The 12649-nt window shown below is 43.1% G+C and overlaps 1 protein-coding gene and 1 long non-coding RNA gene across 2 annotated transcripts in view; both read right to left on the reverse strand.

Moving 5' to 3' along the window:
* Positions 1 to 9829: 9829 nt before the first annotated feature.
* Positions 9830 to 10539, reverse strand: LOC117531021. Its single transcript, XR_004566501.1, has 2 exons — positions 10502 to 10539; positions 9830 to 10047 (listed from the first exon to the last, which is right to left on the reverse strand). It is a non-coding gene; the product is annotated as an uncharacterized LOC117531021 (long non-coding RNA).
* Positions 10540 to 11704: 1165 nt separating this feature from the next.
* Positions 11705 to 12649, reverse strand: part of tex2l (testis expressed 2, like) — a 34754-nt gene continuing 33809 nt past the window's right edge. Inside the window, exons 10-11 of the mRNA XM_034194015.1 lie at positions 12304 to 12424; positions 11705 to 11904 (exon numbers count right to left, since the gene is read on the reverse strand). Of these exons, the coding sequence (XP_034049906.1) occupies positions 11731 to 11904; positions 12304 to 12424 (295 nt within the window). The 3' untranslated portion in view covers positions 11705 to 11730. The remainder of the gene's footprint in view (positions 11905 to 12303; positions 12425 to 12649) is intronic.

The raw sequence follows: 12649 nt of genomic DNA on the forward strand, positions 1-12649 counted from the left end.
AGGCCAGGGCCGCAGTCCTAGACTTCTGTCACGGTTCTAAGCTCTCCTGTCACCCAGGGGTGCGAAGGACCGTGGCAGTCGTCCGGCAACGCTTCTGGTGGGCATCCCTGGAGACCGACGTCCGGGACTACGTCCAGGCTTGTACCACCTGTGCCAGGGGCAAGGCCAATCATCAGAAGACCTCAGGGCAGCTACAGCCACTGCCCGTGCCTCATCGCCCCTGGTCCCACATCGGCCTGGACTTCGTCACGGGTCTCCCGCCGTCCCAGGGAAAAACCGTCGTCTTCACGATAGTGGACCGTTTCTCCAAGGCGGCCCACTTCGTGGCCCTCCCGAAGCTCCCTACGGCCCAGGAGACAGCGGACCTCCTGGTCCACCACGTCGTCCGTCTGCATGGCATACCATCAGACATCGTCTCCGATCGCGGTCCCCAGTTCACCTCACATGTCTGGAGGAGCTTCTGCCGGGAACTGGGGGCCTCGGTCAGCCTTTCGTCCGGGTACCACCCCCAGACCAACGGGCAAGCAGAGCGGGCCAACCAAGAACTGGAGCAGACACTACGCTGTGTGACAGCCGCGCACCCGACGGCCTGGAGTACCCACCTGGCCTGGATCGAGTACGCCCACAACAGCCAAGTGTCATCAGCCACCGGCCTCTCCCCGTTTGAGGTGTGCTTGGGGTATCAGCCCCCCTTGTTTCCGGTGGTCGAGGGAGAGGTCGGTGTGCCCTCGGTCCAGGCCCACCTACGGAAGTGCCGTCGGGTGTGGCGTGCTGCCCGCTCTGCTTTGTTGAAGGCCCGGACGAGGGCGAAGAAACATGCAGACCGGCGGCGGGCCCCGGCCCCCACGTACCGTCCTGGGCAGGCAGTGTGGTTGTCCACCAAGGACATTCCCCTTCAAGTGGACTCCCCCAAGCTCCAAGAACGGTACATCGGTCCCTTCAAGGTTGTCAAAGTCATCAATCCCGCCGCAGTGAGGCTTCAGCTTCCGGCCTCACTGCGGATCCACCCAGTATTCCACGTCTCCCGGATAAAGCCCCATCACACCTCACCCCTCTGCACCCCGGGTCCGGCACCACCTCCTGCCCGGATCATCGACGGGGAACCGGCTTGGACCGTGCGCCGGCTCCTTGATGTCCGTCGAATGGGCCGGGGTTTTCAGTACCTGGTGGACTGGGAGGGGTACGGCCCCGAGGAGCGCTCCTGGGTGAAGAAGGGCTTCATCCTGGACCCGGCCCTCCTGGCCGACTTCTACCGACGCCATCCGGACAAGCCCGGCCGTGCGCCAGGAGGCGCCCGTTGAGGGGGGGGGTCCTGTTGTGTGGGCCGCTGAAGAGGAGGTACTGCTGGCCCACCACCACCAGAGGGCGCCCTGCCTGGAGTGCGGGCTCCAGGCACCAGAGGGCGCTGCCGCCGACGAAGGCTGTCAGGCTGACAGCTGTCACCCATTACTAGACACAGCTGACTGCACTCAGGACGGAGTATATCAGCAGGACAGCGTCTCCACCTCAGTGCCGAGATATCGCCTTGAGATTAAGGTAACCTACTCTGCTAGTATATATTTTGAGGACTCTGATAAACCTTGCTAAACTATTTCAGGACAGCTGATTACAGAAAGCACCTTGCTTGGATAAGTACTCACCTTCCTGCTTCATTATTTCAAGAGGTGGAGGCGGCTTCTCCCCTCTCCGTCTACTGGGTGCTGTCGCACCCATACCTGTGTGTTTGTGCTCTTTCCCGCCAGCAGTACCGGATCCGACGAGCGAAGGCAGTGGCCACCTGGGAATTCGGGACTTGGCGGTTCCAGTACTCCTGGTTTTCGGTGGCAGAGGAAATCTGGGTGGTTCCGGTTCGACGGGGACGGACGTCTCCTACCTTCGAGCCTGCCCACACAACACCAGCAGATTTCGACTTACAAAGTATTAATTGTTGTATTGGTTGTGCCCTGTTCACAACAGTAAAACTTGTTATTCACCTTTCTCTATTGTCCGTTCATTGCGCCCCCTGTTGTGGGTCCGTGTACCTACACTTTCACAACACGAACACTACATAGGTGAGACTAAGCAGCCGTTACACAAAACGCTATACCAGCACCGCAGAGAGGGCGCCAGTGGACCTCAGTCTGCAGTTCATCTCCACCTTAAAGACACTAACCACACGTTTGAGGACAAGGAAGTTAAAATCTTAGCCAGAGAGAAGAAATGGTTTGAGAGAGGGGTCAAGGAGGCATTCTTTGTGAAATGTTTGAAACCCAGCCTTAACCGGGGAGGGGGTCTGAGACACGCTTTGTCCCCTGTTTACAATGGGGTACTCAGGTCAAAGCAGTTTCAGTCTTTTGTTCATGGTAATGAGTCATTCACGTCATCAGGAGAGGCGTCAGTCCCTTCGTTAGGACGGACAGCTACGCTGTCATTAGGAGGGTGCTAACTAGAGCACAATAGGTGCTAATTACAGCAATTGTTTAGTCACTAGCCAATAGCAGTCTGCCTTTCGGTAGGAGGGGTCTGGTTAGGTTTTCAACTCCAGCTTTTGTGGCTTCTGTTATTCGTCTTTACAAGAGTCTTCTATGGTGGCCCTGAAGTGCAAAACACAACAGCAAATCGCACAGCACAACAGCAAAAGAGAAACAACAACAACATTAACCAAAACGGAAAAGGTAGGTACCTTCGGGCGACACGAATCGTTGCTGATTTGATGGACTACCTGTGCGATTTGCTGTTGTGCTGTGCAATTTGCTGTTGTGCTGTGTGATTTGCTGTTGTGTTTTGCACTTCAGGGCCACCGTACAGCAGAAGCCAGACTGCCAGAGCAAGAATTTTAGCTGAGGAAGCTTCTGCGATTTGAAGCGAAACGTCCTTGCGTCAAGCAACCCAGTCCAGTTGAAGATTCAAGCTTCTCTACTAACGAACACATGCAATTTGTTCACTGGCAAGACATTAAATTGTAAACCACACAAATTTGCTTAACCTGTACCCCTTGATTGTGATCTGGCTGAGTCAAAAGTATTCCATTTGTTAATCCCATTAACTCAACCAATAATATGCATCACCTTTTGCCAAAATTGGAGCAACTTTAACTTTTGACCCCTGTACAAACTGAAGTTGACCTTTGTCACCATCTTTGCTGTTTTTACCCCATAACTCCAGAACATTCAGTCACAGATAGTCCAAACTATACCTTTTTGGAACCTTTGTGATCAGACACATAATGTGGTATAGTTTTCAATAGGACTGGAGCATATTTTAATTTTGACCCCAATTGACCCTTACCTGGCCACCTTTTGAAAATTTAAGAGGCCAATCCGTTTTTTCAAAAAAGTTAATGTCTAAGGAGTATTTGTGCTGAATTTGATGCTTGTTTCAGAATTTGAAAGATTCCTCTGTAAATAGTCTGTTACCTGCTGCACTAACACACGTGTTGTGATTGTCCGCAGCTGTGTGAATGTGACGGAGGCAGCAGGAGTCGCGGTGCATGTCGTAGTCTGTAAACCTCACTCCGCGACAGCTAAGAGACACTCTGGGTTTTAGCCTCTTCTGGTCAGAGCACCTTGTGAGATTGAATCCTGAGAGCAGAGCAACGAGAGCAGTGAGACACAAACGTCTGAGCCACATTTCACACATCTTGACAAAATTGTTGGCAACCCTACAGTTTATTTACATGTTTTAATATATGGTCAGAAATAAATGCAAACAAAGCAATTTTGTTTCATCAAAATATTTTTAAAAATGTCCAAAATTATTTGGCAGCAGGAACAAAATAAAATGCTTTCATAAATCAAAAGAAAAAATCCTGACATAAAATGTACGCTGGACACAATTATGGACTCCATTTGAATTTACAAGAAATTGTCACTTTTACAGCCAGTTCTCTTCCTACAAGTCGGGATGGATACATGAACATTTCCAAGTCACTGATTATGTCTTGGAATTTATTTCAGTTATATCAGTTATGAAGAAATACAGTCTGACACTCTATGGTAAATCTGTGCGGAGCAGACAGTTCTCAAAAACTAAGGGGCCGTGCAAGAAGACAAGTGACGAGTGAGGAAAGCCACCAAGACACCCAGAAAACCCAGCATGTGTGGCATCAGCAGTTCTACAGCTTCAATGTGGAGTGGCACCGAAAAGGATTTTCTTAAAAATGAAGATGTGCCATTTCAGCTACACTTTACTAAAAGGTACATGAGAGGTGCGAGCCTAGAGTCCATCTGTTTTATTGTATAAAAATCCACTTCACTATCAGGCCAGAAAACTGGCTGTAAAAGTGATGATTTACTATAAATTCACCAAAGCGTGCCTATAATTGTGTCCTGAATACATTTCATGTCAAGATTTTTTGTTTCACTTTATGAAAGCATTTTATTTTATTTTTGTTCTTGTTGCGAAATAACTTTGGATATTTTTAAAACTATTTTGATGAAACAAAATTGCTTTGTTGGCATTTATATCTCACAGTATATTAAAACATGTAAACAAAATATAGGAACACCAACAAAGCAGAGTATGTGTACAACCACTTTTCAACTGGAAAAAACATGATTTGTTCTCTTATGAATCTAAATAATTAAATTATTTTTTTTCTTGATGGCTCCTACATTTGATAGCAAACCTGGATTGCATGGTTCTTCACATATATCTGTTATAACTGTCTTCTAACTTTAATTGCTCATGTGCAATAATCTATGTTCAATATACGTGCAAAGCTGGTTTTCACTTAATTCCCAGTGCAATATTATAGTCTACTTACATTTGGTATTAAACATAGCTAATTTCAGCTTTTATTTTATTTTAATAGTTTATATCCATATCTATTGTTTTTTTTTTTTTTTTACTTTTTTTTTTTAATAACCAGAACCTGAGTACTAATTTCATACCATTAACATGTAAATAGGAGTTGGCATGACAAATAAAGTTCCTTGAACCCTTGAAGCCTTCATGTTGCCATGTACCAAAAGTACAAGTACAGTCAAATATATATATATATATATATATATATATATATATATATATATATATATATATATATATATATATATATATATATATATATATATATATATATCCCACATTACCTTTTTTTCTTGGAATAGGAATGTTTGGACATGTCAAATAATTTTTTTCCTGACACCTGATCTTGATATCTAAAAATACATATTTCAAATTTGCACAGCAACATCACTGGATAAAAGCTCAATGAATGAAAAACATATAACCCTATCTATCTATCTATCTATTTATCTATCTTCAACATAAAAAACATTTTTGTGTTGTTTTCTCGATGTCTGTTCAGGAATTCAGAATATCAGAAGTTGAGTAATAAGTAAGAACATGTGGTTGATGCTTCTGTACTTTTTGTTCTTGCACAACGGGGGAGATCCTGATCACCAAAGCCTGGTGTCATACCAGAGGTTATCATTAATTTGTAGAAAACACCTGCAGCTGAAGGCACAGGATAATGATTAACCAAGAGACGACATTCGAATGTGTGCTTCAGTTGAAGAGCAAATAAAGTTGTTCTATATTCCCGAAGAATCACTTGCAAAGTGCTTATCGACACCGGTGGCTGCACCCAGGTCAACAAACTCACAGTCAAATAATTCAAACCTACAATCTTTGTAAGAGAAATAGTGCAAAATAAGAGGTCTTTAGTACGAGGGTAGGCTGAAGGCTCACTATAATGCAGTTAATGCATTACTCCTTCATGGGGAGCCTTAGAACTTTTCAGCCTACCCTCGTATAGGATTTGATTGTGAATTAATTAATATGTTACTGACAAATGTTTCCAAACTGATTTATAAGACCACACATAAGACTCTGTTGACTGAAGGAGGAGATTTGCTGTTGCAAGGAAAAGGGTTTGGTGAGTTTACTGGTAAGGACAAGGAAATCCAGCAGATGGAAAGATACGGTCTCACAGGAGAACTGGCACGTCCACCGCCGGCCTACAGGTTTGATGTTTACATCCTGTGTAACATCAATCAGCCTGGGGAGTTTTCATGGAAGAGGTAATTTACCAGGCAGCATAACTGCTAACTGCCAGGCATTCCGGGCGAGTATCAACAGCAGGGTCAGGTGCACGGCGGCACGTATGGTGTGTTGTGCTTTCAGTTTAATTGTTCATGTATAAAACATCACTTTTACAGCCAGTTTTCTTTAGAAAAGTCACGGGACAAAAACGTATGTGAACATTTACAAGTCACTGAATAATGTCTCAGACTTCATTTGCACCAGTCATTAAGAAACACAAAGAGTATTTTTACTGTACATGTTAAATGGGCCTGGAGTCGGCAGCTCTTGGAAACTGAGTGACGAACCGTGAGAGAAGCAGATCAGTGAAGGAATTAACTGGGGACATCACAACACCTCTGAATGGTGACGTGTTTTATGAAAAAGAAGATGTAAACGTTCTAACCCGAACCCTAGAGTATCTGCTCTGTGTTTGGGATAAGTGCTGCAAAAGACTAAAATGTAGGTAAGTTTAAATGACTGGGTTGATGTTGGATCCCAATGAATGTAGCCTGTGACCCAGTTCAGCAACAGGCAGCTTATAATGTGGCACAATTGCTAACTAGCAATGTGTCCACAGTCGAGGGCTGCATTGGGATTGTGTCCCTTCGGGTCCCACGGGACCCAGTGCAAATCTTGCAGGAGCGGGTGGTCAGAACTTTGTTGCAAGTGGGAGCAGGCAGCTAAAAAATAAACTCTGCGGGAACAGAAGCAACAAGATGACTCAGTCATCAAAAGAGAATAGTGTAAAGTATGCATGTCCACACATTACTTTCATCTTAAATAATTTAACAGGAGCAGTGGACATTGCAGGAGCAAACAGAGAGAGACAGACACAGCCGTGGGCACAATTTGGTGGGGGATAGGGGGGACATGTCCCCCCCACCTTTTCAACTAGGGGGGACAGAATATGGTATGCCCCCCCCACCCCACCTTCTGACATATATGTGTGTACTTGAAACATGCTATGCCAGTCTTATGTGCAAACCATGTCAGAATAATATCTTTGTTTCTGCAAGTTTGTATTTTTAGCAGCATTGACTTGTTTACAACACCTGTTTCTTGTTTGTCACATTCAGAATTTTGTGGGACTGAATTTGCCCAGATTTGAAACCAAAAATAGTTGCCTCTAGGGACTAGTGTCTACACATAAGTATCAATGGACCATATGCTAATTTACTAAATTCTGAAAGTTAGAAAAGGAAATCAGAAAAGCTATCTGGGACCTCAGAAAGCCCATCTGCAATTATTGCTTGATCTCCAAAATCAGTCGATGCAAGCGAAATTATGTTCAGTATGAGTGTTGTCATTAGTGCCACTTCGAAAATGAAATTCATGATAAGTAATTTATCCTAAACTTATGATCTGTTGTTTTTTCAAACTTATGCAAAAACAAATCTTGAGAAAAAAAATACAGTATGTGATAGTTAATAATTATTAAGAACCTGTTCTTTCATATTTATGAATACATTTTACCACATTGTAGTTGTTTTTTTTAATGAAAACTCAACCTATCATTCTTTTTGAGTTCTACACATGTGGTGATACCTTATTTACACCAGGATGTTAATAAAATCAATGCTGGCTATTCTCAGAATAAAGTACTTATATCCACAGTTTCAAATTGCATAAGTCAAATGGTGTCCACTTTATGGTCTTCTCAAAACATTAAAATTACTGTTCTGGATGCTCAGAATGCATCTGAGATTATCTAGAAACCGTTGGCTTCTGGGGGCCCAAAGTGGCCTATGGGCTTCAACCCTGCGGGTCTTGCACTTTATCCCCCCCAATTTCTAGTTCTAAATTGCGCCCTTGGACACAGCTCATCGAGTTTGTGTCTCTCTGTGTCACAGAGCAGCGAGTTGTCACATGAAACTGTCTTTAAACTGAAACAAACAAGTAGTAACACTATTCATGATCAGTGCATTAAAAGACATACAGGCCAGGGAATCAAAACAAACAACCACATGAATCTCTTTAATAACAAGTAATGCATGAATTCTTAATTTTCTCTCTCGAAAACACAGACTATCTCTCTTATTCAGATTATTGTCTTCTTGGTTTACGACTGCTGCCATCCACTTCAATAGTGCATTACCGCCACCTTCTGCTCCGGAGGGTTTCAATTTCAATTCATTTTCAATTTATTTTCATTTATATAGCGCCAAATCACAACAGAGTTGCCTCAAGGCGCTTCACACAGGTAAGGTCTAACCTTACCAACCCCCAGAGCAACAGTGGTAAGGAAAAACTCCTTCTGAGGAAGAAACCTCAAGCAGACCAGACTCAAAGGGGTGACCCTCTGCTTGGGCCATGATACAAACATAAATTACAGAACAATTCACAGAACAATTCATGGACGAATATACAAGAAATGCTATTGGCACACAGGACAGGAGGATCGCCAACACGAATACAACTCCCATCTCTGGATGGAGCTGCACCTTAAACAGAGAGAAAAAACAGAATCAGGCATCAGAAAGACAAGAAATACTGTATAATTTGCCAGCATTAAACAACAAGAAAAACAGAAAAATACTAAGGTGATTGCCGGCCACTAGCCCTAAACTTCACTAAAAGACCCAGAATTTAGGTAAAGTTGAGGCCGCAGCCCGCTCCAATTACTAATAACATGAATTAAAAGAGTAAAAAGCGTAAAACAAAACTGTACCAGTATGCTAGCCATATGAAAGGGAAAATAAGTGCGTCTTAAGTCTGGACTTGAAAGTCTCCACAGAATCTGACTGTTTTATTGATGCAGGGAGATCATTCCACAGAACAGGGGCACGATAAGAGAAAGCGCAGTGACCTGCAGACTTCTTATTCATCTTAGGGACACAAAGTAGTCCTGCACCCTGAGAACATAAAGCCCGGGCCGGTACGTAAGGTTTAATTAGGTTAGCTAGGTAGGGAGGTGCCAGTCCATGAATAAATTTATAGGTTAGTAGCAGAACCTTAAAATCTGATCTCACTGGGACAGGAAGCCAGTGAAGAGATGCCAAAATGGGTGTAATGTGGTCAAACTTTCTGCTTCATGTCAAACGTCTGGCTGCAGCATTTTGAACCAATTGGAGACCCCTAATGCTAGACTGTGGTAAACCAGGGTCTCAGCATCAGCCATAGACAGGATGGGACGAATCTTCGCTATATTTCGCAGGTAGAAGAAAGCAGTCCTAGTAATATTTCTAATGTGGAGGCCAAAGGACAACAAAGGATCGAAAATTACCCCAAGGTTCCTCACTTTGTCAGTGTGATGTATGACACACGAGCGGAGGCTGAGCGTTAGCTGCTCAAATTGATGCCGATGTCTCACTGAACCAAGGTGAGACCTGCCCTTCATCTGACAAAGGGCAGGTTGCCCGAAACGTTGCTTCTCCATCAGTATTCTCAGAGCAAATATTGCATCTGTAGTGCTCTTTCTCAGCATGAAACTATATTGCTGCTCACAGATCTTCACCTGTTTTCAAAGCCTACCTTCTGCTACTCTTTTCCATGCCTTCATGCTGTGGCTGATCAGCTTTACACCTCTGTAGTTACTGCAACGCTGCATTATCACCCTTGTTCTTAAAAATAGGAACCAGCACACGTCATCTTTACTCCTCAGGCGTCATCTCACTTTCCAAGATTTTATTAAACAATCTGGTTAGAAACTCCACTGACATCAGTCCAAGACATTTCCATCTCTCCACTGGAATGTCATCTGGACCAACTCCCTTTCCACTCTTCATCCTCTTCATAGCTACCCTCATTTAATCCTTACTAATCTCTTGTACTTCCTGATTCACTCTCTCCACATCATCTAGCCTATTCTCTCTCATTTTCTTCATTCATCAGCTCCTCAAAATATTCCCTCCACCTTCTCAACACACTCTCCTCACTTGTCAGCACATTACCATCTGCATCTTTTACAACCCTAACCAGCTCACTTCCTTTCCAGCTCTTTCCCTTTGTCTGTCCAGTCGGTACAAGTTCTTTTCTCTTTCCTTACTGTTCAACTTCTTGTACAGCTCACAATATGCCTTTTCCTTAGCTTTTGCCACTACTCTTTTCCCCTTACACCGTATCTCCTTGTAGTGCAGCAGATAACAGAATATTTACAGAGGAATCCTTCAAATATTGATACAAGCACCAAATTTGGTAAAAGTACACCTTAGATATTACTCTTTTGAAAAAACCAATGGGTTACTTGAATTTTCAATAGGCAGCCACGTAGGGGTCAATTGAAGAATTACATAGGGGTCAAAAAATAAAAATGCTCCAGTCATATTGAAAATTATACCACATTATTTGTCTGATTGTAAAGATTCCAAAAAGGTATAGTTTGGACTATCTATGACTGAATTTTATAGAGTTATGGGGTAAAAATAACAAGAATGGTGACAAAGTTCAGTTTCAGTTTGCACAGGGGTCAAAAATTCGAGTTGCTCCAATTTTGTTCAAAGGTGATGCAAATTATTGGTTGAGTTAATAGGGTTTCTGGACATCTTCATTCCACCACCAAGTCTCCTGGTACTCCTGTCTACTTTCTTCATCTCTCCGACTATTCCAAAACTTTTTCACCAACCTCTTTCTCCTCATGCTTTCCTGGACCTCTTCATTCCACCACCAAGTCTCCTTGTCTTCCTTCAGCTGTCCATATGTCACACCCAGTGCCTTCCTAGTTGTCTCCCTCACCACATCTGCAGAACTTTTCCAACCGTCCAAAATTGCTTCTCCTCCATCCAGTGCTTCTCTCACCTGCTCACTGAATTGAAAATGAAAAAAAATGAAAAAAACAGTCTTCGTCTTTCAGCTTCCACCATCTGATCCTTTGTTGAGCTCTGACCCTCTTCTTCTTCTTCACCTCTAAAGTCGTCCTACAAACAACCATCCTATGCTGTCTAGTTACACTCTCTCCTGCCACCACCTTACAGTCTCCAGTTTCTTTAGCTCGCATCTCCTACACAGAATGTAGTCCACCTGTGTGCACGTCAAAAGCACTAATGCACAAAAATCCCAAATTAATGAGCTGATAATACTGAAAAAAGTTATGATTTATTCTCCAGTGTGAATTACATGTGGGCTTTTCCTCTTTAAGAGGCCTTTCTTAACAGGTGGGATTTATACTTTGGAAAATACAGCACTTTCTATAGAATTAGATATGGAGATAATGTATTTATAAGAATCTTTGCACAGATTTAATCTGTATGAACAAACTTTTTTCATTTCATAAACCACAAGGTGGTTTTGCTTAAATACTTTATTTTTACTTGTGAAGACTTTGTGGTTACTTTAAAATGTGACAGTGGTAGAAATAATGGAAAATTCTGGTGTTTCCAAACTCTTTTGTTTGTTTGTTTTTGTATGTGCATCGAGGCCCACACCCGGACAAGCAGCACAAAGTGAACGAATGAACTGTGCATGTTGTGTGATGATCGTATTTACTGTGAATAATCGGCAAATGTGTAAACAAAAAAACAACAACTTGTTTTTAATACCAGCTCATTATCAGAACAATGAGTTTAATAATCAAAATGACAGCAGCACAGAAAACCCATAAGCTCACTGGAATCTGTCGAACATTTGTGAGAAGTTTCACTTGTGGTGCTTCATCATCATCATCATCATCATCATCATCATCATCGTGGTGTTACGTCTGCTGCATATTAGAGTTTTTGTAAAAGATTCATTCAGAACTCCGTCTCCAAACTGATTGTTACGCTGACATGGAACAGCAGCAGTGAGGCACTAGTCAGATTCTGTTCCACAGATCTCAGGTGGGCTCTTCTCTACGGACTCTGTGAAGGAGCTGTGGGACCACTGGGACTGAGAGGACGGACTCTGCAATGTTTGAGGTATATCCATCCCAGAGTGCATCAGGGGAATGTAAATGTCATCCATGTTTGGCAGAACAAACACTTTCTGGAAGAAGAAAAGCAAAAACAACAACAAAAACTACATTCTGTGCCACACGGTGGACATGATGCCTCCTGAGGGTATCTAGAGGAGGAGCTAAAGACTCTTTATATGTGCACCGAATTATGCTTGAGTAAAAAAAACGGTGCTGCTGGGACCAAAACGTTTTTCCACCTTTCACCACAAATCCGAGACCTTGCGCCGTGCACGGCTTTGCAGCAGGTGTAAGATAGGATCCTGTCTCCAAAACATGTGGGACATATAATATAGAAATCCTACATGACAGAATCTCATGTGCAAATGTTAAACCTCAGCTGTTAACACTGAGGTTGCTTCCTTGTCACGGAGATGTAATCATCTTCAAATGTTACCAAAAAGAAAAGAGGTGCACTTTTTTTTGTTTACCTGGAACTCATGCTGCAGTTTCTTTTCAATCCATTCAGTCACATGGCAGGACGTCAGCTCCCTCTCCCCTAGTTTGGGTCGGACACACAGATCCAGCTTGGGTGAGACACAGAAGCTGTACCTGTGCACCAACAGAGCTCATATTAAACCGTGAAATGTCTCAAATCTACATGTTAGACCAATTTATGTGCAAGAAACACAAAAATAATCCAGACTAAATTAACTGATGTAAATTTTTTGCTGGTTTGAGAATGGGAGATGATTGTCACGTTTTTGCTCCAGATCTGTTTTCTGAGTTATTTTTCGCATTTTCTTTGCATGTTATTTTGTGGTGTTTTTCAGTAGT

The sequence above is a fragment of the Thalassophryne amazonica genome, chromosome 18, assembly GCF_902500255.1.
Source record: "Thalassophryne amazonica chromosome 18, fThaAma1.1, whole genome shotgun sequence".
Lineage (NCBI taxonomy): Eukaryota > Metazoa > Chordata > Actinopteri > Batrachoidiformes > Batrachoididae > Thalassophryne > Thalassophryne amazonica.